At 50.9% G+C, this 26,869-nt stretch overlaps 1 protein-coding gene across 3 annotated transcripts in view; it reads left to right on the top strand.

The window, feature by feature from the left end:
* EPHB2 (EPH receptor B2) overlaps positions 1–26,869 on the top strand; it is a gene marked incomplete at its 3' end in the record, with an annotated part of 185,321 nt that overhangs the window by 153,243 nt on the left and 5,209 nt on the right. Inside the window, exons 6-11 of one of the 3 annotated variants that reach the window (XM_081214527.1) lie at positions 6,764–6,888; positions 14,561–14,723; positions 17,037–17,145; positions 18,047–18,111; positions 25,352–25,474; positions 26,072–26,319. In XM_081214527.1, coding sequence (XP_081070653.1) covers positions 6,764–6,888; positions 14,561–14,723; positions 17,037–17,145; positions 18,047–18,111; positions 25,352–25,474; positions 26,072–26,319 — 833 coding nt within the window. Of the gene's footprint in view, positions 1–6,763; positions 6,889–14,560; positions 14,724–17,036; positions 17,146–18,043; positions 18,112–25,351; positions 25,475–26,071; positions 26,320–26,869 lie in introns of all 3 variants that reach the window. The other 2 variants (XM_081214528.1, XM_081214529.1) reach the window with 2 other exon arrangements.

The following is a 26,869-nucleotide window of genomic DNA, read 5'->3' as shown; positions in this document are numbered from 1 at the left end:
GTGAGGGGAGTCAGCCAGAGCCGGACCGAGTTAGCTTTGCAGCAGCCCTCTGAGGCCCACTGGTTTCAAGACCTCTGTGGTCAGTCTGCATCGGCCGCAGACAACGGAGGGGAGAAGAGATGCTGGACTTCGGTGGGCCTGGGTTCAAATCCCAGCTCCACTGCTTGGTAACTTTGGGCAAGTTACCTCATACTTCAGTGCCTCCGTTTCCTCACCTATAAAATGGGTATAACAGTAATACCAGCCTCTCAGGGTTGCTATGAATGTCAAATGAGTTAATTGACCTAAAGCATTTGGAAAAGTGCCTGGTGTAGAGCGAACAAGGAATTGTTAGGTGTTAGCTGTGGGGCCTTCCCTTTTTTATTTTTTAAGGCAACATGGGGCATCCAGAGGTTGTCCAGCTGACAAGCTTGCGTTTTAGTTAAGGAACAGGTTGCCACCCCTACTGCAGTCCTTCTTTGGCTCCCCAGTGCCTTTGTGACAAAGCAACTCCTCGGCCTGGAGGTCTGGCCCCCACCTGCCTTGGCAGCCCCATCCCTGTGCCTGTACTGAAACTACTTGTACCACTGCGTCAAGACTCTGAGTCCATGGACCCCGGAGGAATACTCTAGCCTGGGCAGATGAGAGGGGCAGTCTTGGGCAGAGCTGGGCTGGGAGAAGCAGCATGGTGGGTGGAAAATATACTAGACCAGGACTCAGCTGATCTAGGCTCTAGTCCCAGGCCCACCTCTACCTGCTGTGTGACCTTGGACAAGTTACTTCCCTTCTCTGGCCCTGAATCCACTACTCCTCAAGATATGGGCCACAGGCCAGCAGCATCACTATCACCTGGGAGATTGTTAGAACTACAAATTCTCAGACCCCATCCCAGACCAGCTGAACCAGAATCTCTGGAGGCGGGAGGAGGGGCCCAGTAATACGAGTTTTAACAAGGTCTCCTGGTTATCTCCTTACTCCCACTCAAGTCGGAAAAGTCCAGTAATCTATAGGGACACATGCTACCACTTTCACCTCCATTATTGGGAGGTGAAATTGCAGGGAGAGGTGTGGAAGGAGCAGCTTCACCCCTGCTTGGGACTGGATCACCTTGGCCGAGTTCCAAAACGGGGGCTTGGATCCAGGAGCTCCACACCAAGTCCAAGTCTCATGGTTTCTCCACTGCCTAGTATGGTGCCCAGCCTGGAGCAGGCACTCACTGGGCTGAAACAAATATGCCTTCTCCATTAGACTGTGCCCCCTGGAAGGCAGAGACCCTGCAAGGTTCCTCTCTTGAGCCCCAGCACCCAGTATCGTGCCAACATCACAGTGACTCTGAATTGAAATTTTTTTCCAGCTTTCTTGAGATATTATTGACATAGATCATATGCAACTTTAAGGAGTACACTGTGATGTTTCGATACACATGTATATTGCAAAATGACTGCCTTAGTAAGGTTAGTTAACACCTCCATCCCTTCACATAATTACCTGCGTGTGTGTGTGTGTGTGTGTGTGTGTGTGTGTGTGTCGATAATATTTAAGATCTACTCTCTTAACTTTCCAGTATATAATACAGTATTGTTAATTATAGTCACCCTGCTGTAAATAGGTCCCTAGAACTTATTCATCTTACAGCTGGGAGTTTTTACCCTTTGACCAACATCTCATTTCCTCCAACCCCCAGCCCTGGGTAGCATTCCACTCTATTGAAATATTCTTTTTTTTTGGGGGGTGGGGTGGTACGCGGGCCTCTCATTGTTGTGGCCTCTCCCGTTGCGGAGCACAGGCTCCGGACGCGCAGGCCCAGCGGCCATGGCTCACGGGCCCAGCGACTCTGCGGCATGTGGGATCTTCCCGGAACAGGGCACGAACCCGTGTCCCCTGCATCGGCAGGCGGACTCTCAACCACTGCGCCACCAGGGAAGCCCCTCTATTGAAATATTCTTAATAATATCTCCCTCCTGATGGTGCTGGTCCACACTTAAACCTTTGCCTGCATTTCTCCTTTCATCCTCACAGCATCCTTGCCAGCTAAGGGTCCCCATTGGACAGGTATAGAAACTGAGATGTCACAGACCTGCCCAGGAGCCAGGAGAGACTGTAGGAAGTTGCATACAGGTCTGTCTGATTCCACCTCTGGGCTCCCAGCCACTAACCTAGACTGCCCTTCTGGGGGCTGGATTGGAATTTCCTTAGCTGAGCATTCTACAGTTCTCAGCAGGAAGCACTAGGTAAATGCACGTAGTAGTGGCTTAATGAGAATACTCCTCACCTATCCCTACGGGCTCCGTGCATGTCTGATGCTCCACAGACATGCAGTGGCAGCACACGCCCCCCACGACATACATACCCCTCCCACCTTGGTGAGAGATCCCAGCATTCCAAGGAGCCCTGAAGATGACCTCATCCAGCCCCTCACACCAGAATTATCCTCAGACCCTTGGAGGCAGGGTCAGGGCATATCCCTCCTCGAGTCCCTAGTGGCTGAGTTTAAAGCATCCTCACTGATTTTCCAGTGCGTGTGAATGCGCACACCAGAGCGCACGTGCGCGCGCACACACACACATACACACACCCCCTGAGTGGTCACACTGCCCTGTGTTTTGTCTGAGAGGGGCTGAGAAGCTTAGGGGAGGCCTGGGGGCGGGGTGCTTCCTGGGCCAGCAGGAAGGGTAAGCCCCCAGCCAGGATCCCCCAGATTAGCCCAGATCTGGGAAACTCCAAAAGGGACTAATTTTGTTGTTTTCAACCGGGAGCTGACTACGACAGGCTGGAGAGAGGGACAGACAGCCCGGGCCTCACAGAGGAGCCAGGGCCGCCAGAAGTCCAGGAGAACAAGCTCTACACAATGGTGGCTCCAGAGGGAAGGGTGGGGCTGGGACTGGAGACAGGGTCAAGGAGGGAGGGGACAGAGAGTAGGACCAGCTCTGAGGGACAGCAGGGAAAAGAGCTGGGGCAGGATAGTTCAGCTTCAGGCATAGCTCAGCTCCTCACTAGCAGTGTGACCTTGGGGAAGTCACCACACCTCTCTGAGCCTCAGTTTCCTCTTCTGCAAATTGCAGCTATTAACCCCCATCCCACACTGTTGTTGAGAGGATCAAACAAAATGACGCAGGTCAGCTGCTCAGTGCACAGTGGCCAGTGCCTAGTGATACCCGTGAACACTCACAGCACTGACCACGTGCCAGGCACCACACTGAGCACCTGAAATGCTTTCATTCATCTGTCCTCACAACAGCCCCCAAGGCACGTTACCATTAGGCTCACTTTACAGATGAGGAAACCAAGACCCCGAGAGCTCTGACCACTCCTCCACAGGGATCTAGCAATTTCCTCATTAATTTCCAGTGAGCATTTACTTGGAACTGGGCTGACCGCATGGTAACCAGGGCTGCGCTGGCAAAGAGCCTGAGCCACCAGGTTCAAGGGCTAGCCCTCCACTGCCTTGCCGCATGAGCCTTGAGCAGGTCACTGAACAGCTCCAAGCCTCAGTGTCTCCGTCTATAAACTGGGGATGTTAATAGCCCTCAGCTCATAGGGCAGTTGTGAGAATTCTGAGTTACACCTGTGTTAATAGGTATTGAGTACCTGGAAGAGGGCTTGGCACAGAATAAGAGCTCAGTAAGTGTTAGGTCAGTGGCTTTTTCCTTGTTGTTATTATACACATACACACAACCCTGAAAGCCCTTCAAGTGACTTCATGAAGCATGAGAATATGTTGCCACTTACTATCTATGTAGCTTCAGGCAAGTCCCTTTACTGTGATTCTCAGTTTCCCCATCTGCAAAATGGGCTGAAGGAGGTCTGCTTCACGGGTTGTTGTGAGGATTAAATGGGTGCATGTGTATTGAGGACATAGCCCAGTATTAGCAGGTGCTCAATAAGCAGTGGTTGGTGGGGCCCCTCCTTTGGATTGGGTCTTCTTGATACCCTGGCAGGGAACAAGGAAGACAGAGTCTCCTTGTTTGACTAAGGAGGAAACTGCTGGGAGCCGGGTCCCTGATCATCCCAGGAGGCCCACTGCCCCTGGCAGGGCAAGGAGCCAAACTGAGGGACAGGCAGCCCTCCCTTGGGGGGCGGTGGGGGGGGTGTGTGGCAGAAAGAACAGAGGCTCTTCAGGGACACCTAGGCCGGGGTCCAAGTCCTTCTTCTGGGTGCTGCCACCCCATCTGGGGTGTCTTGGGCCAATTTTCCACAGCTCCTTGGGGTGCTGGAGGGAAGCCTAGACCTTTTCGGCCCACGCTGGCCCCTGGGCTGATCCAACTCCAGGACAAGGGCTAACCAGGAAGGACAGGCAGGGAACATTTGAGCTGCAAGATCACAGGGATCTTCCAGCTGTGCCCATGGTGCAGAGGAGGAACCAGGTCCAGAGAGGGGGGTCACTTGCCCAAGGTTGCCCGGGCAATTGGTAGCAGGCCAGAGAGCAGGGCCTGGGTCTTCTGACCAATAGACAGCTCCCTCCACGCTGGGGACAAAGGGACAGAGACAGAGCAGGAAACAGATGAGGATCTCCAAGCACTAATCCTCCAGGATCCCCTACCGGTCCCTGATCCATGCTCATGTCAGTGTGGTCAGAGCCCCTAGAAAGCAGGATTTGGGTGGGAGGAGAAGGGTCAGCCTCAGCCTCCTTCAGGAATCACCAGGATGGTCAAGGCAGGGCATCCGCTTGTCACGGACCTGCCCAGGAGCCAGGAGAGACTGCAGGAGGTGCTCCTCTCACCCTGGGGAGTCCTCAGCCCCTCCTGGGACCATGAAAACCTCAGGCCCAGAGAGGCAAGGGGGCTCTGCTCCCGTCACACAATAGGGAAGGACCGGGTCAGGACTCATGGACAAACCCTTCTCTGGAGAGTGGCAGACCTGGGTTCAAATGCCGGCTCCCCCACTGACAGGCTGTGTCATCTCAGGAAGCCCTGTGTTGCTCTGAGCTTCAGGGTCTGCAACGGTCGGTGGGGCTAATACTGCCCCCTCACTGACAGTCAGCTCAGGACACACACGTGTGCAGGGCCCAGGGCCATGGCCAGTACGTTGTAGGTGCTTTGTGCAGGTTTGTTTCCTTTGAGAAGAAGGCAAAAAGCACAGGCATGGGTGCTCTGTGAAAGAAGGAATCAAGGAAGGGGCGGCAAGCTTGAACTCACTGTGACTGTGGGCAGCTCACAACCCCCTCTGGACCTCAGTTTCCACACCTGTAAAATGAGGGGATGGGACTAAATTATTTCCAAGCGTCCTTCTAGCACTAAACACAGCCTCCCCTGACTTTTTTTTTTTTTTTAATTTTTGGCTGTGTTGGGTCTTCGTTGCTGCGCACAGGCTTTTTCTAGTTGCGGCAAGCGGGCGCTAACTCTTCGACGCGGTGTTCAGGCTGCTCATTGCAGTGGCTTCTCTTGTCGCACAGCACGAGCTCTAGGAACACAGGCTTCAGTAGTTGTGGCACCCGGGCTTCAGTAGTTGTGGCATGCGGGCTCAGTAGCTGTGGCTCACAGGCTCTAGAGCACATGCTCAGTAGTTGTGGCCCACGGGCTTAGTTGCTCCTTGGCACGTGGGATCTTCCTGGACCAGGGCTCGAACCCGTGTCCCTTACATTGGCAGGTGGATTCTTAACCACTGCGCCACCAGGGAAGTCCCTCCTCTGACATCTTGTCTCCTACATCTAACCACCCTCCATGAGGGCCCTAGCAACGCTGCTGGGGGGGATGGGTGAAATCCCATAACATGCAATTAACCATTTTAACGTGTACAGTTCCGTGGCATTTAGTACATTCACAGTGTTGGGCAATTACCACTTCTATCCAGTGCCAAATCATTTTCATCACCCCAAGGAAAACCCCGTACCCAGCATTCCCCATGCTCCCTCCTCCAGCCCCTGGCAACCACCAATCTGCTTACTGTCTCTATCACCTTACCTATTCTGAATATTTCATATAAATGGGACCATACAATTTGCATCTGCCTTTCACTTAGCATGTATTTGAGCTTTATCCTCATTGTAGTGCACTTCATTAGCACTTCATTCTCTTTTATGCCTAAATAATATTCTGTTACATATGTATACCACAATTTGTTTATCCATTCATCTGTTTATAGACATTTGGGTTGTTCCCACCTTTTAGCTGTTGTGAATAGCACTGCTATAAATATTCATACACAAATATTTGCTTGAGTACCTGTTTTCAGTTCTTTGGGGTATATGATTAGGAGTGGAATGGCTGGATCATATGGTAATACTATGTTTAACTTTTTAAGGAACCACCAGACTGTCTTCCATGGTAGCTATGGATTTATTTTTATATATTTATGTTTCACAGTCATTTTTATTCACTGCAGTATCCCTGCACATAGGAGGCACTCAATGCACATTTGTTGAAGGAATGAATGAATCTCCCACCGTCTCTGCTTCCCTGTCCCAGAGCCCCGTCACCATGTCTAGGGTCTGTATGTCCCCTGCTTCAGTAGACTGTAAGCTCCAAGAGAGAATGAATTAACATTTCGTCCAACCCACCTGGGGCCAGACCAGAGAAGGGGCCCAATGCATCTGTCTTGACTTGATGTGGCTGAGCTTCCCCAGGGATGGCTGGAGTTGTCAGTGTCTGTAATCTGAAGGTGCCCCATGAGAGCAGCACCTGCGTCCCTGCACCCTGTCGGCTCCCCAGGCTGGCTGTGTGGCCTAAGCTAGATGCCTTCCCCTCTGTGGTCCCACAGCTCTCTGTCTGGGCACCTTTGAGGCTGGGCCAGAAGCTGCACCCTCTCATGCCCACCCCTGATCCCTGACCTCTGACCTCTCTTCCAGCTCCATCGGCCGTGTCCATCATGCACCAGGTGAGCCGCACCGTGGACAGCATTACCCTGTCGTGGTCCCAGCCCGACCAGCCCAACGGCGTCATCCTGGATTACGAGCTGCAGTACTATGAGAAGGTACTTGTGCTCCTGGATGCTCTCCCCACTCCCCCCTCCCGCAGGGCCCCCTTCCAGGGGGGTTCTGGGGTTCTGCCATCCCGCAAGACTAGGCAGTCTGGTGAAGCAGAAAGAGTACTGGCCTCAGCTCCACTCCTGCCCAGCTGTGAGACCTCAGGCAGTTGCCTTGACCTCTCTGAGTCTTGCTTTTCTGGTCTAGGGGATCAGGCCACAATCTCAGTAAAATGCAGTGGTCACAGCCCTTTCCCCACCAAGACCCATTTCATCTTGATTTTGATGGGCCTGATGTTCTAAAAAAAGACCAGTTTTCCCAAAAGTTGCTTTTCTTAAGTAATAATTAGTCATTTACCCATTCTGAAGCAGAGATTTGAAACTGCTCAAGAGAGCTTCTGACAGGGTGAGAGGGTGGAGCTTCCTCCCCATGTTGCTCTGATTCTAGCTAAAACACTTGTTTTTGTTTGCCTGAGTGCCCTTTGTACGTATGGGGAGAGAGTGATTTCTCTTTGAGCTTTTAAATCAGACCTTTATTACTCCCTTCAGGGACCCAGGGTTGGAAGCCACTGGTGTAGAAGAAGGAGCATTGGATGAGGAATGAGAAGCTGTAGGTTCAAATCCCAGCTCCATCCATAACCAGCTGTGTGACCTTGGGCGGGCATCTTTCTCTCTCTGAGCCTCAGTTTCCCCCTGTGTCAAATACAAATGAGACCACCTCTCTCGCGTGGCGGCTGTGAAGGTTAGGGAGAAAAGGCAGGTGTAGTGCCCAGCATTGCCTGGCTCTCAGCAGAAACAAGTGTGCTTTCCCTTCCTCCCTCTTCTGCACTGCCTGCTTCTCGGTGGGCAGGAGCTACATGATGTAAGGCCAGGTGAGCTCAGCACATCTGAATGTGGGGTCTGCGCTGTACAGAGACAGCAGGGGACAGAGCAGCTGGACATCAGAGGCCCAGGAAACTCTCTCTTTGGGATGATGACATTTTTAACGGCTCCCTGAGGCACCAAATAGCCACAGAGACTGTCCCTGGGGAAGGGATCACTGGGCTCCCATTCAGACTAGGTTGTAAATGACTACAGGAAGTACATTAGTTGAGGGTAAGCCCACTGGGAAACGGAAAAGGATGGAAAAGCTCTCCCTAACGACGGAGAGGAAGAGAGGGGGAGGCATTTCCAGCCAACCCTGCTGGGGCCCACGTTCTGAGGCCCAGCCCAGCCCAGCCCTCCCACTGTATTAACCCCTGGATCGGCCAAACTCTGGTGAGTCTCAGAGGTTCAGCAAACACCTATCCAGCCTCACCCAGCTGGTTCGTGATTGCTTCTTTGCTCATCCCCTCGTCTAAGCAGTACACTCCTAGAGACCAGGGACCACATCTGTCCCGTACACTACCTGCTCCCAGCGCCCTGGGCCTGGCACCAAGGAGACACTTGATAAACATTGGCTGAATAAATAAGCGAGTGAATCCCTTCCCGTGGCCTTGGTAGAGAGTGGAGACCTTGCCTTATCTCCGCTGTGTCCCTCGCCTGGCACACAGTAGGTGCTTGAGGTGTTGTTGGACAGCCTGAGCTGGGATGAAGTGAGGGCAGCAAGTCCACCCTCGCTGGGCGCTGGCGAGCCTTAAAGTAGCTGGGCACCCAGGATAGCTGGACCAGCTGCTCCCAGGCCCAGGAAGCCCCAGGCTTTGCAGAACATTTCCACCCGCTCTGGCAGGGACAGCTTAGCAGCTCAGAATTAAAAAAAAAAAAAAAAAAAAAACTAATTAAGAAGCTTTATGATTAAATGAAACTGAAAGCATTTGTCCCCAAAGATGGGAACGGAAATGAGAAATCCCGGCGCGGGTCCTGCCTACGACCCATTTCCTACCGAGAAGGGAGGGGCTGGAGAGGCTGTCGAAGGTGTGAACCAGGAGGCAGCTCTGTCCTACTTTCTGCCGCTACCCGGGCATCCCCAGGCCCCTGCCAGGGGTGGCAGGACCAGCATGCCCTGCAGCAGCTATAGTTATCACCTGCTCACATTTCCTGAGTGCCCACTACGGGCTGAGCACATCACCTCTGTTACATCATTCATCCTTGCAGCAGTGCTATTTGTCACACTGGACAGAGGGGGAAACGGAGGCACAGGGAAGTTGTGTAACCTGTCCAAGAGTACCCAGCTGCTAAGTGGAAGACTCCACCTGGCCCTCCTGCCTCCCAGTTTTCTCCCAGGGATATTCTGGGATGACTGTTAAGAGGTGGACAGGAACAGGCCCTGATGGGGAATTGTAGGCACAAATGGCAAGAGAGGGGCAGACCTGAGGTACAGCTGTGATGAGACGTGGCCTTACTTCTGTCAGCCCCTCCTCCCAGGGCCTGGGTGCAGAAAGAGACAGCTTGGCTCTGCAAGTGGGCAGATGGACTCTGGTTTGTTCAACATTCATTGTCATCAGCTTTGGGCTGGGCTGCTGGATGCCAGGAATACTCAGAGTAACCAGACATGCCTGAAGGCCTCAGGGATTTCACAGTCCAAGGGAAAAGACAGGTTCAGACACAAATAGCCATTAGACAAGATGTGCTACAGGCCACAGAAGGGCCAGCAAAGGTTTCATGGGGGCACCATAATCCTGGCATGGATGAGAGGAAATCTTCATTTAGGTTACATTTGAGCCGAGCCTTGAAAGATGCTAGGAGTTAACCAGACAGACAAGTGATGAGAGCAGGGTCATTCCAGATGGCAAGAACAGCATGTGCAAAGGCCCTGGGGCAGGAGTGTGCTAGCTGCATTCAGGGAACAAAGAAGGCGAGAATGGCAGGAGCAACCAGAACAAGGGAGGGATTGGTAGGGGAGGAGTTTGGGGAGGGAGGCGGGGTGGGGTTGTGGTGGGACTTCCAGGCCGTTAGAGTCTGGATTCAATTTAATGGAGTATGATAGGAAGCCATCAGGAGATTCTGGAAGGATGTGATCTGACGCCTATTACTTTAAAGATTCCTACAACTTGCCATGTGGAGAATAGACTGCAAGGGGGTCCCAGGGACACGGTAGACCCAGCACAGGGCTCTTATGGGACGCCAAGAGAGAAATGATGGTGGCATGGAGTTGGAGGGCTGGCAGCAGAGATGGTGAGAAGCTGACAAATTCAGACAGTATTTTGGAACTCAGGGGACCAGGGAGATGTGAAAGATGACTCCCAGTGGATGGTGGTGCCTTTTCCTGGGGGCCCATGTGGGTTTGTGATTTGCAGATGTAGGTGCAGTGCTTGCCAGGGGTAGGGAGATGTAGCCAAGAACAGACAAGGGAGAGTGCAGAGGAAACACAGAAGTGGAAGGATAGGATCCAGGAGAAAGGCAGGATTTAAGGAGAGAAAGAAAAAGTTGTTGATGAAAGTGTCGGAGAAGACACCAGCAGAGGGTGAGCAGGAGAACCAGACGTGGCTTCTATCCCTGAGCTCTGACATCCCAGCCACCACCTCTACTTTCCTGAGTCAGCCCCACCCTTGGGGAGGGAGAGCCGGGCTGCTAGTGGTGAGATTTATTTCTGGTAAGTCCACAGCCAGCTCTTACCCAACACTCCAGCATCCTCCTGGTGCCTGCAACTGATTTCTTTAATGAATGCTCCAGATCCTCCCAGGTAGGGAAATTAGGAACTGAGCCCTGCAGTCCCCTGTGGGCCCCACCCCCCAGCATCCTTCCCACTCCTCCTTTCCTTCTTTAGAAAGGGTTCTTTTGGAGCAGGCTCTCCGTTTGGCCTTTCCCCAGCTCCGCTGGGATTTCCCAGCCTGCCCGGAGCCCGGAGCTGACAACCACTTTGCTGGAAGGCTTCTGGATGCCGCTGACGAATGGTGTTAGCCAGACCATGGTTGGCCATTTCCATTGGTTCTGGCATCCCAGGGGAGGTGGCCTCCTTTGGCAGCTGCCCTGAAGCACACAGGTTCACGCTCCCTTTGGCTCCCCAAGAGCTCAAGAAGAGTCATTTGTGAGGCGGATGGGCCCTCGTAGGCCACATCGATTTATGTGTTTATTCAACAGAAACGTCTACTTGGCAGAAGTGTAGGGAAAGGATGTTCCAGACAGAGGGAGCAGTGGTTGGGGGAGGAGGGAGTGAGCTATGAAAGTCCAGGCTGCATTCAGGTTGTAGCCCAGTGGACATGGAGTTGTATCTACGTGGAGAGGTTTGTCACTCATTCATTCACTTTTGCAGTCACTCATTCATTTAATGGCCATGGGTGAAGGCCCACTCTATCACGTGTTGATGATAACAGTGATGGTGGTAGCCTACATTTACTAAGTCTTTAGGTGTCCTAGAGACTATGGTAAAAGCTTTCCCCCTTTTTTTCCTATTAAATCTCCACAATCACCCTGGATGGTACATAGTGGTGTTATCCCACTTTAGCGATGAGAACACTGAGGCTGAGAGGGCGCAAGAAATGCAACCAGTGCCTCACTGGTCCATTGGGTAAGGACCTAAACTGAGCACTAGTGGATTTCATACTAACTTTCTTCCCGTAATCTGTTGGTGCATTTTAATCTTTATGCAGATCATGGAACTTCAAATTCAAAGAGAGGCGAGAGGGAAGGGAATTGATGGCTCTCGAGCATCTCCAATGTGCCAGGCACTACCTGATCAAATTTTATCTTCACAACAACCCTGAAAAGTTGGCATTTATTGCTCCATTTTCCGGAATAGAAAACGGGCTCAGGGAAGTGAAGGGTCTTTCCCAGGGTCACAGTGCAAAGAAGTGGAAGAACTGGCATTTGAAATGACTTTCGATCCCCTGCTCAGTCCTGTGCCTAGCTTTAGAGAAGGGATCCACTCAGGTTAGTGCCTAAATTTCCCGAGGCACCTATGCCACCAACAGTTTCCTCCCATCTCCTCATACAGTCAGAAACTTAAAACTTCCAGCCTCTAAGCGGGCAGCCACCCAGTCTGCAGAATCCAATTCCCCTTTTCAAGCCTGAGCCCATCCCATGCTGGACAGCGGCACCTAGTGGCCAACTGTGGGACTGTATCCCAGGTTCATAGAATGAATAGTTGAACATTCATTCATTCATTATGTCAGTAGTTAGTGAGCACATACTATGTGCCCAGCCTGGGGGTCCCAGAGATGAACCAGACAAGGTCCCTGCCCCAAGGAACCCACAGGCTTAGAGAAGACACATTTATATCAGAACAGTGGGTGGGAGAGGAGACAATGGACCTGCAGTCTCTGGCAGGGACATCTGGGAAGTCTCCCCAGCCGAGGTGATACTTGTGCTGAGTCTTGAATGATAAGTAGGGAACTGCCAGGCATATGAATAAAGAGCATTTCAGACAGGGGCAACAGCACTTGCAAAGGCTCAGGGTGTCCAGGTAAGGTCGGATTGCCAAATAAAATATAGGACACCAGGTTATATTTGAATTTTTTAAAATATATTTTTAGCATAAGTATGTCTCAAACAATGCACGGGACATACTTATACTAAAAAATTATCCATTGTTGAGCGGAAATTCAGATTTAGCTGAGCATTCTGTTTTGTTTTGTTTTTTCTAAATCTGGCAGCCCTACTAGGGAAAGGGGAAGCAGTTGCATATAGCTGGAGCCTGGAGGACCCTGGGGATGTGGCGGGAGAGACTGGCAAAAGCCAAGTCATGGAGAGTCTGGAATGCCAGGCTAAGGAGTACAGCCTTCGCCCTGTGGCCGTTGGCAAAGGACTGTGCATGCAGGCCCCTATGCTTGGTACAGGGGAACAAAACACAGCCCCTTCCTTCCGGAGTTTACAATCAAGGGAGTGAGATGAGTATGGGCCTAGGGTGACGGGACATAGCCGAAACCAGACAGCAAGTGCTCCAGGGCTCAGAGGAGGGGAGGCACATCTGGCGAGGAAGTCAGGGAGGCTTCCTGGAGGAGTAGGCAGGTGATCTGGCTCAGGAGAAGAGACTGCCTATCCGCTGCTGCCCCCACATCCCAAGCTCTTTCTCACCTCCTTGCCTTTGCACCTGCTGCTCCTTCCCAGGGACGCCCTCCTGCTTCTTTGCCTGGGTGACTTCTATTTGTTCTTTAAGATTCCGTTCCACTTGCCCCTGAGCTCACTGCGCTTACCCTACCCGTGTAAGCATTTCATACGTATTAATTCATTTCATTCTCTAAACCCTTTGAGGTAGCTATTATTATTATTATTATCCCCATTTTACAGGTGAAGAAAAGGAGGCAGAGAGAAGTTAAGAAACTTGCCCAAGGTCACAAAGGTAGTAAATAATAGAGTCAGGATTTGAACCGAGAAAGTCTGGCTCCAGTTCCCTTTAACCTATACACTATAATAACATTGTAATTACATTATTACAGTGTAGTTGTGTAATTACATAAGAGGATTGTAGTTACAATTATTATCTGTAATAACATTGCTCACACTGAATTTAATTGTTTCATGAGAGTTTTCAAGGGCTCTGCGTACCCGGACATGTATAGGATTAACATTGTGCATTAAATGCACATCAGGTGTATTAACATTGTGCATTAAATGTGCAATCAGGTGTGCATTTTTCTACATAAGGGTTCATAGCTTTTCATCGGTTTCTCAAAGGGGTTCATGATCCTCAAAGGGTTAAGATTTCCCCACCATTTGCTTTACTGAACTGAGCTCTCCCAGGAGGCCAGGGCCTCTGCTTTACCTCCTGTGGGTCCCTAGTGCCCAACCCAGGGCCTAGTGCAAAGAGGGTATTTGGGGAGGGTTTGCTGGGTAGCTGACAGACACCTGAACAAGCATCATGTAGGCTGGTAAACATCTGCATCAACTCAAGCACTTTTCCACTCCCACTGCAGCAGCTGGATCTTTGTCCTGTCCCAGACTCCTCGGGTCACCCTGGGCAGTGATCAGGTCAGAACTGGCATTCTTCTCTCTCAAAGGCATGGGTATTAGAGGCGGCTCCATGCAGGAGACTTAGTTTGAGTCCCAAAGCAGCCACCAACTGATGTATGTGACCTTGAGCATCATTTTCTCTTTCTGGGCCTTAATTCCTGCCTCACTCAAATGTGCTGAGGCTGAAACGGGGTCCATCCACTTAATCCGTAGAGGCATGGGACAGGAAGAGGGATGCAGAAGTGAATAAGTTGGGCCGTCTCCCTGCTGTCTCTAAGAACTCACAGTCTAGTCTTCAGGGTCTGCATACAGTGGCCACTCAGCGTATGTGCATTAGTCAGCTGTTATTGAGATGATGCTGCAGAACAAACAATTCCAACAATCCAGTGGCTTACAACAAGTGGCTATTTTTCTTGCTCATAGGTTTTTGTCTGTGGGTCAACTGAGGTGGCGCTGCTTCAGCCTAGGAGTTAGGTCAAGGTCTTCTTCACAAGTTTCTCCTTCTGGAACCAGCTGTTACCCAGGTTAAGCCTCACCATGGCAGATGGCAGAAGCATAAGAGACCAGGTCAAATCAACAAGCACATGTAAAGCCTCTACTTGCATTACGTCCTTTAGAATATTCCAACAGCCAAACCAAGTCACATGAACAAATTCAGCATCTGTGAGGCAAAGAAATATGCTCTGCCTTCTTTTGTAGGAAGTGTTGCAAATCATATGCAAAAGGTTTGGGTATGTGATTCTGTCACAGGAAAGGAGTGAATAATTTGGAACCACAGATGTTTGTCCAGTAGCCAGACCTGCCCCAAGTGGCAGGAGTGGATGGTGGACTCTGGGCTACAACCTCACTAACTGTTTTCTCTGTTCCTCGGCAGGAGCTGAGTGAGTACAACGCCACAGCCATAAAAAGCCCCACCAACACGGTCACTGTGCAGGGCCTCAAAGCCGGCGCCATCTATGTCTTCCAGGTGCGGGCACGCACCGTGGCGGGCTACGGGCGCTACAGTGGCAAGATGTACTTCCAGACCATGACAGAAGGTAAGCAGGGTCCAGAGGGCAGGAGGAGGGTGTTGACTCTACAAACAGAACAAGGACCACCTCCTATAAAGTACCTTTGTGCAAATTAGAAAAGGCACCCCCTCTTCTAGATGTCAATTCTCCCTCCCTCCTGGGTGAGAACATTTGTGCACTGTACAAACCACACAGCCATATATAGAGGACTGTTTCTGTGGCCCGGAAATATAGGGACTCCTCCGTTACCATCATGTCCTTTCCCAGGACTGTTGGGAGCTCAGCCCCAACTTGCAAAGCCACTCTGAGCAAGCCAATTCCATTCGCTGGGCCAGTTTCTTCTCATCTATAAAATGAAAGTATCATATTCCATCTGAGAGAGAAACATTTTATCCATACATTACTCCAGTGACTTGCAGTTGGTTTGAGAAGAATTCTGAAGCCACATCTGAGCTCATCAGGGAGAAGTGCAGGGATGGATTAGTAATGTCTTCCCTGGGCAAGAGAATGGAAGGTTGTAGGCCATGTGCTTTGTGTCTCCAAGTTTGGGACCACATGGTCTCTAAGCACCCTTCCTGCTCTAATAATCTTTGAGAAGCAGCACAGTTAAAGAATGCAGACTCTAATGCCTGACAGTGCTGATTCAGCTCTAGCTGTGTGGTCCTGAGTAACTCACCTTACCACTCGGAGCCTCAATTTTCTGATCTATAAATGGGGATGATAACAACTAACTGATTATCATCATCATCATCAAACTAGGGTCAGGATGGGGGATAAAGGTACAGGCCGTAGCACAGGGTTGGCACTACATCTCACGTGCTTAGTGCTCACCAAATAGTAGTTAAGGTCATAGTTGTCATTGCTGTGAGTCTGGGGGCCCTTTCCCCAACCAGCCAAACTTCAGAGCAGAATACTTAGGACCAGACTTCAGTATCCCTTCTTAGCATCTGCTTCAACCACTGGGCATGGGCCTCAGCCTTTGCCTGGTTGAACACTTCAGAGGCTCCTGGACCCCTGAATTCTTGTCTCATCACAGAAATCCTCCTTTATAGCTCCACCATGTCTTCTAGTACTCAGCCCCTCTGGAAAATTCCCGTTCCTCATGGCCAGCGTCTTTCACCTCTCTAGGTCCTCTTGCATGTTGGATGAGGGTCACTGACCTGGGGATTGGCGAACTGCCTCAAGATCTTTCTTTATTAATTCAACAAATATGTGTTGGTTCTAAGGACCCACAAATGACCTAGTCCCTGACTTCAGTAAGCTCCTGTCTGGTCATGGAGGCAATGAGTAGTAGTAATAATAAAATTTTAAACAATGAAGATGTTGATGACATTGAGAATGCACCGAATGGTTTCCAAGAGCCAGGGCCAATGCTGAGCACATTTTACACATTATCTCACTTAAGCCCATGGCCTTGGATCAAACAGACCTGGGTTCAGATGCTGGCACTGGCCACTTTCTAACTGTGTGACCTTAAGCAAATCACAGTTTTGCCAAGCCTTAGTTTCCTGATCTGTTAAATGGGATAATTGTAGGCAGTACATCATAGGACTATTCTGAGAATCACACAAGATGCATAACATACTTAACCATGACAGACACTTAAGGCACTTAAAAACAATAATAGCTAATATTTACTGAGCGCTCACTATTATGCTAAGTCCTTTACACAAAAATCCCATGAAATGGGAATTATTCTTCTCCCCACTTTACATATGAGGAAACTGAGCCATAGAGAGGTAAGTCACTTTACCAGAGATCACACAGATAGTAAGTGACACCATTGGGACTCAAACCCAAGGAGTTTGGCTTCAGAGTCTGTGCTCTTTTTTTTTTTTTTTGCGATACGCGGGCCTCTCACTGTTGTGGCCTCTCCCGTTGCGGAGCACAGGCTCTGGACGCACAGGCTCAGCGGCCATTGCTCACGGGCCCAGCCACTCCGTGGCATGTGGGATCTTCCCGGACTGGGGCACGAACCTGTGTCCCCTGCATCGGCAGGCGGACTTTCAACCATTGCGCCACCAAGGAAGCCCGAGTCTGTGCTTTTAACTGCCTCTGTATATGTGTCAGATAATTATTATTATTGATTTTCATATCAAATTGAGATGCAGGCATTATTGTGCCCATTTTATAGATGAGAAATTGAGAGTTGGAGCAGTTCCTGGACTTGTCCAAGGTTACTTGTGAGGGAGTGACAGCCAGTTCTCCACCCGAGCATGACAGATGCTCTGCCAGGAGAGGAACAGACCTGGGATCCAAGGAGACCCAGTGTGGTGGGGATGCAGGGGGTTACGACCCCCAGAGCCAGGCTGAGAACACTGTGCTGTGCTTTCTCCCCAGCCGAGTACCAGACAAGCATCCAGGAGAAGCTGCCCCTCATCATCGGCTCCTCGGCAGCTGGCCTGGTCTTCCTCATTGCCGTGGTTGTCATCGCCATCGTGTGTAACAGGTGGGTAGTGACCCCCGGCCTGGTCCAGGCCTGGCTGTCCAAGAGGGCTGTCCGCCCATTCTGCCATTCCTGAATAGTGTCTGTGAACAGAGGGGACAGGAGGGGCTCGGGTGGCCTGGAGACCCACAAGTGGCCTCCCACTGCCTAAATGGCCACCGTTGGCAGTCCATCCCTTTGAGTCAAGCATTGCCCTGGACAAGTCCACTATTCGAGGAGGTGGCATATTGAGACACTAATACTCCAGCATGAAGGGACGTCTCAGAACAGTGGGTGGGAAAGGCTGCAGGATGCCGGGAGCCAGGGATGGTGGAGAGGGAGTACCAATCACCCTACTTTCTGCTCTAGTAGAAGCCCCTTCATGAATAAGGCCATAAGCAGGCTGAGGAACTCGGGTAAGCCCCACCCCTGGCTGAGGTGGCTGGAAGGAAGGGGACACAGACAGGAAGAGGTGCAGGAAAGGGCATCCCAAGTGGCTGGCACAGCATAGGCAAAGGCAGGCGATGGGACTGGTTCCTGGACTTCTGCTGGGCTTAATGCAAAGACTCTCCCTTCTTCCTTAGAGCTCCCCACTTAAGAACAGACTAGGTCATAAGGTCAGATGGACAGAAGCCCCTGAGTTTCTGGGGCCAGGGGCCATGGCCAGAGATGACTGTGCTCTTTGAAAGGGGCTCAGCTGGAGAGGGGACAGGGGAAATCAGTGAGCCTGGACTTGAAGTGGGAGAGGTGGCAAGAGCTGAGTGGGACCAGGGCGGGTGAGGCTGCTCGGCCAGGGGCCAGCAGGGCGTCCTCTGGCAACGGGGTGGTTTCAAGGGCCTGCCCACCCTCTCCCTATCAGCTACTGTGGCTCCCAGCTCCCCGGGCGCCTCCAGGTGGCTCCAGCCCTTTGCTCTTGTTCCAGAAGACGGGGGTTTGAGCGTGCTGACTCGGAGTACACGGACAAGCTGCAGCACTACACCAGTGGCCACAGTATGTATACCCCAGCGGGGCCAGCACCCCGGGCCCTCACTCTCAGTGCCCAGCAACCTGTCCAGCCTTCTTTCACTGTCTCCACCCTTGCTGCGGTCAGACTGTTGCCCAGCGGTTCCCCGAACAAACGTACACATGCCACTCCCTCTGCCTGAAGCACTCTCCCCTCTCTTTACCTGGGTCCTTCCCTCTCCCTCAGGCCTCATCATATACGGACCCCTCTGAGAAGCCCTCCCTGACCCCACCCTGGATTTAGGGCCCTCATCTGTGCTTACACCGCGCCCCCTTACCTGGCTGCATGGTGACCTGCTTCCTTTCTCCCCGCCATTACGCTGGGGGCACGTGGGGACCTGAAATTTTCTGACACTCACCACTGCTTCCCCAGCGCCAGCTGGCAGCCCTGCACACAGCAGGCACTGGGTACAGCCTTGCAGAATAAACACAGGAGTTGAGTGAGATGGTGAGAAGCCCAGGCTAGAGAAGGGAGGCAGGAGGCCCCCTGCTGTGCCTGCTCAGTGCCTCCATTTCCTGCGCCCTCCCACCCCACCTTCAGCCAGATCTGGGGGCACGTGAGCCACACACTCCCAGAGCAGATGCCCCTCCTGGGGAGCGGATCAGAGAGAAGGGCAGAGCAGAGATTCCTCTCCATCTGACCCTGGCAGAACCAACAACCTGTGCAGGGAGGGGACATGTGGGTCCTCGCTTCGGTTCACTCAGCAAACAGGAATTCCAAATGGGCTCAGTGGGGTACCGCAGGGCTCCTCAGTTGGCCACCAAGTAAGGGGGGGTCATCAGCACATCGCTTCATTTGTCACGTATTTGTTGTGGCCCATTATATATGTCAGGCCCTGCTCTTGGTGCTGGGGACACACAAGTAAACAAACCAAATATCCCTGCCCTGGTGGAACTTATCTCCTAGTGGGAGGCACAGGGAATTTTTTAAAACACATGCAATAAATGAGTAAAGCGTATGGTATATCAGAAGATGAGAAGTGCCATGGGAAAAAAAGCAAAGTAGAACAGGGTGATTGGGAGCTGCAGGGCTCAGCGCTTCATTTTTAAATAGGGGGGGAGGGGTGGGCCTCAGCGAGAGGGCTTCCTCTGAACAAAGGTGCAGAGGAGCTGGGGGAGCGAACTGTGTAGAACCTGAGGGAAGAGCATCCCAGGCAGAGGGAATAGCCAGTGCAAAGGCCCTGGGGCTGGAACGTGTCTGGCAGGTTCAGAAACAGCCAGGAAGCCAGTGTGACTGGAGCAGAGTGAGGAGACAGGAGCGGGAGGTATGAGGGGCCATGACATGCAGATTCTTATCAGCCGTTGCAGGACCTTGGTTTTCATTCTGAGTGAAATGAAAAGCCTCTGGAAGGGTCTGAGCAGAAGACTGATGTGCTCTGAGTTACAGTTTTCACAGGATTTCTCTGGCTGCCATGTGGAGAATGGACTGAAGGGGCTGGGCTGTGCCAGGCAAGGACAGAACAGGGACCGTGAGGTGGCTGCTGGGATAATCCAGGGAAGATATGATGGTGGCTGGACCAGGGTGGCAACGGGGGAGGTGGTGGGAAGGGGTTGGACTCTGACACACTTTGAAAGTAGAGCCACCAGATTTGCTGCAGGATTGGATACAGGATATGCAAGAAAGAGCAAAGCCAAGGAGTTCTAGATCTTAAGCCTCTGGGTAAGACTTAACTTGAAGTAAAAGTTCCTGAGCTTAAAAATCATTTTAGACATAAAGGCAAAAATAATTAAACCATTGAAATTTCCAGAAGACAATTTAGGTCACTATTTAACTGATATGTGGATGGAAAAGCACCTTCTAAGCACAAAAGCAATGGAAGGACCATAAGACAAAGGTGGACAAATTTAACTACACAGAAATGAAAATCCACCTGTATGTTAAAAATAAAAGTCATAAATTCCATCACCCCATCCTACTCCCCAAGTAATAAAATCATGATCGTAGATGTAGCTTAAACATACTGTGTTCTGTGTGCCAAGAACTCTTTTTTTTTTTTTTTTGCCGTACGCGGGCCTCTCACTGTTGCGGCCTCTCCCGTTGCGGAGCACAGGCTCCGGACGCGCAGGCTCAGCGGCCATGGCCCACGGGCCCAGCCGCTCCGCAGCATGTGGGATCTTCCCGGACCGGGGCACGAACCCGTGTCCCCTGCATCGGCAGGTGGACTCCCAACCACTGCGCCACCAGGGAAGCCCCCAAGAACTCTTTTAATGCTTAATGTGTGTTTATTCATTTAATCCTGATAATTTCCCACTTTGAGTATGAGGAAACCAGGTCACAGAGAGGTCCCACAGCTGTGCAAGGCAAAAACTAGGGTACAAACCTAGGGTGTCTGGCTCCAGAGCACACACACTTAGCCATGCTGTGCTACCTACACCCTTCTGAGCTAGAATAAGACAGGCTCACATGCTCCGTCACCTGGAACCATTTGGGAGCATCACTATTTAGAGGGTGAGTCAGTAACAAGGAAACAGGTGACAGCAGGGATTTGTTTTCAAAATAGACCCCAGAATAGAACGTGTTGTTCACAGATCAACACATTCTCAAGCTCAAGCTCCCACGCCCTGCATCTGAGCAGGATTTTGTTTTTTGTTTTTTTTTCTCAAAGCACTGCCAGCCCTGTGATCGCATATCCACCAGCAACTCTCTGTGGCTGGGACAGAGGAGGAAGCTGAGGCCCGGGTATGTGTGTGATGGCTCAAAGTCACCCTCACGGGCTCATGTTTTCCATCGTTGAGCAGGTGCTGAATGAGTACCGAGGGCTATGTTGCCTGGATGTGGAGCCAGGGGGACTCACCTGGTTTCTCAGCCATACTCTGCTACTGGCCAGCTAGGTGACCTTGGGGAAGCCATCAAACCTCTCTGAGCCTTGGCATCTTTATATGGGAAGCAGTAGGAATGATACTTTCACAGAGTTATGAGGATTAAAGGATTTAATGGATATTAAAGTGCTTTGTAATAATAATATTTAACAATAGCCAACTCTTCATGATAACAGTTAACAATTATTCAGTGCTTTCTATTTGCCAAATACTGTACAAAGCCCCTTAAAAAGATTCTCATTTAATCTTTGCAACCCCCTTACAAGGTAGGGGATTTGTTTATTTATTATCTCCATTTTGTAGATGAAAGAAGTGAGGCACAGAGAGGTTAAGTAACTTGCCCAAGTTCACACAGCCAGATCAATACAGTGGTTGATCTTGAATTCAAACCCATAAAGCAGCTTATTTGTGACCATTATTACTGGCAGATGCAGAATTCAAATCCAGGTCTCTGGATGCCTGGATCCTCCTTCCCTCATCCTGAATTTCCCATGTGGGTTCAGGATGGCAGTTGGTGACCCTGACAGTCATAAATCATCCAAGAGTCCAATATTTTCTGAAGACTCTTGCCTGCAGGGGTCCTCATCCAACTTCAGTTCAGCAAATGCCCCTCCCGGGAGCCAGGCTTTGTGCAAGGCTCTGGCCACAGGGAGCTCACACTCTCTCCCAAGACACAGGCTGGGGAAGCACCCAGAATAAACTGGTAGCCTGGCAGTTGTAAGTGTAGATTTTACAGCCTGGGTTCAAACAACATTTCTGTCATTTATTAGCTGTGTCCATGTCCCCTTGGATAGGTCATTTAACCTTTCTTATACCACAGTTTCTTCATCAAAAATGGGGGGGATAATATTATGTTGGACCAAATGAAATTGCCATTTCTGTAGGTCAGAAGCAGTCAGATATTGGCAGTTTCATAGAGCTCAGCTTAATAATACTATTTACCTGGGAAGATTGTTAGGGAGGATTAATTGGGCCGATGCCTATAAAGTACCTAGAAAAGGGTCTCGTATGTGGTAAATCCATGCTAAACTGTGAGCCAATATTAATGGTGAGGCGAAACCAAAGGGTCACCAAAGCAGGGATGGCTGTGCTCAGAGCCGTACATTCAAAAGCGTTTATTAAGCACCTACTTTATACCACCTTCACGTATACTCCAGAGAAAACATTCTAGAGCAAGAGCTCACAACTCGGGGTTCACAGACTCCTAGAGCCTCCGGGACCTGTGAACATTCCAAAATTATATGCTGACTATGGGCATGTGCACATACACGTGAATACTTTGCCAACAAGCCGATTCATAGCTTTCATCAGGCACTCATGACTCCAAACAAGTGGAGAGAGAAAACCAGGGCACGTCAATGAGTAATGCTGTTATTCTTCCAGTAAACATCTATTGAGCACCCTCTATGTGCCAGGCCCTGGGATTTAGCAAGAACGAGATAGACATGGCTTCTGTCCCTCTGGGGGAGAGAGGGTAAAGCAAGCCCTCACAGGCAGGAGAGTGTTCCAGAAAGGGGTGGCAGGAGGCTGTGGGCCTGTGAATCTGGGAGCCCTGATACAAGGTAGAAAAGCCATACAGACATCCGTGGGAGTGGGTGTGGAGACAGGGCAGCAGGAGCCTGAGGAGAAGGCATTGGCCTCCACTGGAGAGATCCAGGCAGGCTTCACAAGGGAGGTGGCATTTGATCTGGACACAAGGGAGGAAAAGGGTGTTCCAGGTGGAGAGAACCACATGAACAAAAGCACGGAGGCAAGCAATTATGAGGTGTGTCTGGGACCTCTGGGTAAATAATTCCTTGTGCTGGCATATAGAGGAACAAGGGGGCTGTAAGTGGAGCCCCTCACGGAGCACTTGGATTGCCAGCTGAAGGCATGCACCTCTGTCCTGTAAGGGATAGAGAGCCCTCCTGACTAGCACTCCTGGCCAAGGCTTGGGACAGCATCTGATTGGTTGGCGGCGCCCAACCAGGCTTTGAGCTCCTGCCGTGCTTCTCCTTGGCTCCCTGAGCTGACCCGTTCCTGTCCTTCCTCCCCAGCTGGCCCAGCAGGAAAGGCTTCCCCCAGTTCTGTTGGGAGGGAGGCTGAAAGTCAGTCGCCAAGAACCACAGGCCAGACACTGAGTCTGGGCAAAAAAGAGAGCATCTCCGGGGAGCTGATGCACCCTCTCTGAGGAGGGCTGACTTGGGGAAGGAGTCACACCTGAGTACTCTAGGAGGAGGACGCATGGACCAGATCTGGGTGGATTTCCTCCAGGGGCAGTGAGCATGGTGATTAAGAGTCCCGGCCCTCAGCTCAATTCTGACAGACCTGGGTTCAAATCCTGGCTGTGCCATTTGCTAGCTGTGTGGCCTTGGGCAGATTGCTTGGCCTCTCTGAGCTGCAGTTTTCTCACATGTGAAATGAGAATAATGATCCCTTCCTCCAAGAGTTGATGGGTGGAGAAGAAGAGATTATGCCTATAAAGAGCCTGGCACAGTGTCGTGCACAGACAAACAGCTAAGAAAGTGGAAGCTGGTATTATTCTTCTTCTATCTCTATCATCTGGATTCTGTCGTCTGACACGGAGTGTCTGTTATGTGCAGAGCGTTATACAGTATGCCGGGGAGAAAGGAATGAGAACAAAACACGCACCCATCCCCCTCTTCCCAGGCTCCCACAGTCTAAGACGGTGGTTCTTAACTTCTTTAGGGTCTCAGACTCCTCTGAGTCTGCTAAAAGTTTTGGATCCTGTGGCCGGAGAAACACAAATATGCATATGTGTGTATATAAAATTATAAGACAGAAAAATCCAGAAAAAAAATCTATACTCAGGGATAGATTTTTGGAGAACTTTTACTTTCAACAATATATATTTACATAAATTTTAAACTATTTATAAGGAGCATAAACTACTTTTCTAATTCAAAGGGACAATAATAATAAATGCATTCCATTTCAGCAGCCCCACCAAACCCATCCTGGGACTGCCAAGTGGTTCGCAGACCCAAATTAAGAAAACCCTGACCTAAAGGGCTAGACAGACACCCACACAAATAATCCAAAATAAGAATAATGCATTAGAGCAGCGGTTGGCAAGCTTTTCTGTAAAGGGTCAGACAGTAAATATTTTAGGCTCAGCAGGCCTTATGGTCTCTGTTGTAACTGCTCAACTCAGCCACTGTAGCGTGAAAGCAGCCACAGGCAAAGGAATGTGTGTGGCCGTGTTCCAATAAAACTTTATTTATGATACTTTATTACAAAATGGGCAGTGGGCCATTTTGCCAACCCCTGTGTTAGAGGCTCCAGCCCTTGGAATACTGGAATGTCTGAATTAGAGGCTGAGAGTGGTCAACTAACATGTCCAAGAGCACGCAACTGAGCAGGGCTGTGGCCTCACTCACCAACCAGCCAAGCCTTGCTACGGCCCAGGGACTTCAGCTCCCAACTCCCAGAGCTGCTGCCTCCAAAGTCACAGCTCCTGAAGCCGTGGGAGGATGTGGGCAGGGAGCTGGGGAGCCAGAGGGAGGCCCAGGCTGGGTGAGGGCCAGATGGTCTGGGAAGTGGAAGACTAGTTATCTGGGAGGGGGAATGAGGGATAGATCATCTTTCCCTCCCTTCAAAGCATTTTGCTGACTCAGTGCTGGGGTCAGAACTGGGTCTTTAACAACCAAGTTACAGTCTTCCCTTCTGCATCAAAAAGTAAAAATCCACATCAGATGACGAATCAACTTCATATGCCCCATGTCCAGCCTCACACTGAGCACCAGGGAATTTGAGATCCAGAAAGGTTTAAGACTTGGCTAGCGGGGGGACCTGGGAGGTGGGCCCAGGAGCCATGATTACTCAGACCCTTGTGAGGCAGCCCTTCCAGTGCCTGGGAGGGCTAAGGCAGCCAGGAAGCCTCCTGAGGGGAGAGGAGGCTTGAATTAGGCCTTGAAAGGCAGGGAGATCTCCTTAGCAGAAGCCCAAGAACACGGTCTGTTGCCTGCTCTTTCTATATTTTTGTTCCATTTCTCTCTCTTCCTTCTTGACTTCCTCTTCCTTTACTTTGCACCCCCTGATTGTCTATCACGAGAGTGATAAGCCTATCTATCCGTTCATGCCCACACTCATAACAGACATTGTTAATCAATCTTGACAGTCTTTTAGCTGCTCCAGGAAGCCATTATTAATCAATTAGAGTTGGAACAAAAACTAGAACCTATTTGCTATCCCTGCTGACCTCTCTGTTCCCCTCACCCTTCTACTCAGCTCAGTGCCCATGTGCTCACTGAGACCCAGAGAGGTCAAGTGAAATGCAGGGGCTTGCCCCATTCCTACAGGGGCCACATGGGAGTGTACCTCCCTCCACCGAGGGACTGGCTCTCACTTTTCTATCTGTCCACATCTTGTGTCTGCGCACATGACTGAGCCTGGTCTTCTGTCCCAGTGACCCCAGGCATGAAGATCTACATCGACCCTTTCACCTACGAGGACCCCAATGAGGCAGTGCGGGAGTTTGCCAAGGAAATTGACATCTCCTGTGTCAAAATTGAGCAGGTGATCGGAGCAGGTATGTGACTGGTACCCTCTTAGGTACCATGGCCTCAGCCATGGGTCAGGGGACCACCCCAGTGTGTACTCCTGGGATAGAGGGCAGGATATGGGGCAGGAGCCTCAGAGGACCCTCCAAGACCTGAAGGCTCGGAATACCCGGGGTGGAAGGGCCCTCAGAGTTCGCCCAGTAAAACTACTTCATCACCAGATGAGGAAACTGAGGCACAGGACTGGGAAGGAACTTGCACATCACATCAGAGACTGAGCTAAATCTGGAACCCAGGTCTCTGGACTTAGTCTAGTGCTTTGTCCTTCCCACCATTCATCCCAGGTCCCTCACTCCATCTCCCCAGGTTCCCCTACATCCTTACCCCACACCCAGCCAAATACCACAGGACGGCCATGAAAGGTTTCCTCTTACTCCCAAAGGTGGCTGAGACTCTTCTGGGCCCTTGCATTCTATAAAGGGGTTCTGTGTCTGGGAGGATGAGCTGACCACCGAGGAGGAAAAGCTCCTGCAGGTCCCAGGAGCAGAGGTTACAGGGAACAGGGAGGGAGGTGGCACTTCCACTTGGTAAGTGACATCCTGCCTCTTTTGGTGTGTCTGTCCCAGGGGAGTTTGGTGAGGTATGCAGCGGCCACCTGAAGCTGCCAGGCAAGAGAGAGATCTTTGTAGCCATCAAGACGCTCAAGTCGGGCTATACTGAGAAGCAGCGCCGGGACTTCCTGAGCGAGGCCTCCATCATGGGCCAGTTCGACCACCCCAACGTCATCCACCTGGAGGGTGTTGTCACCAAGAGCACACCTGTGATGATCATCACTGAGTTTATGGAGAATGGTTCCCTGGACTCCTTCCTCCGGGTAGGGGAAGCCAAGAGTGGTGGGGCAGGAAAAGGAGTGGTAGGCATAGCTTTATACAGTCAGAGCCTGAAAGGGTCTTGGAAAGATCTAGGTCAAGAATGGCCTGCTTGCTGCCACTTTCCATTCCTTTACCCATGCCAGGCATTGCTAATAAATCCCAGACTCTGTCCCACTAAACCCAGAAGCCATCTCAGAATCCGTCTCAATCCAGGAAACCACAGCGAGTTGATCAGAGTTTGCATACAACCTGACATCTGTTCCCTCCAAGCTCTTAGCCAGCCTTCTCATTATGCACAAGAGAAAACTGAGGCTCTAAGAGAAGTAGAGTTTGCCTAGTGTTACCCAGAGGGTTGAGATGAGAGCCGGGACTGGAACAAGGTTTCTTGACCCTGAGTCCAGAGTTTTTACCAGATTTGGATTTTCCCAAAGCTGTACAGGGAGAGAGTTCAGAGCACAAGGCCAACAGAGGAAAGTTTCTAGGCCCTCCAAGAGATCACAGTCGACCAGCTAGACAAAGCACTGACTAGGAATCAGAAGTATGCCATTAGAC

The sequence above is a fragment of the Mesoplodon bidens genome (genome assembly GCF_964165515.1).
Source record: "Mesoplodon bidens genome assembly, chromosome: 2".
In the NCBI taxonomy this organism is placed as follows: Eukaryota; Metazoa; Chordata; class Mammalia; order Artiodactyla; family Ziphiidae; genus Mesoplodon; species Mesoplodon bidens.
Note: the sequence above shows the minus strand (reverse complement) of the source record. Positions and strands in the feature narration are given on the sequence as shown.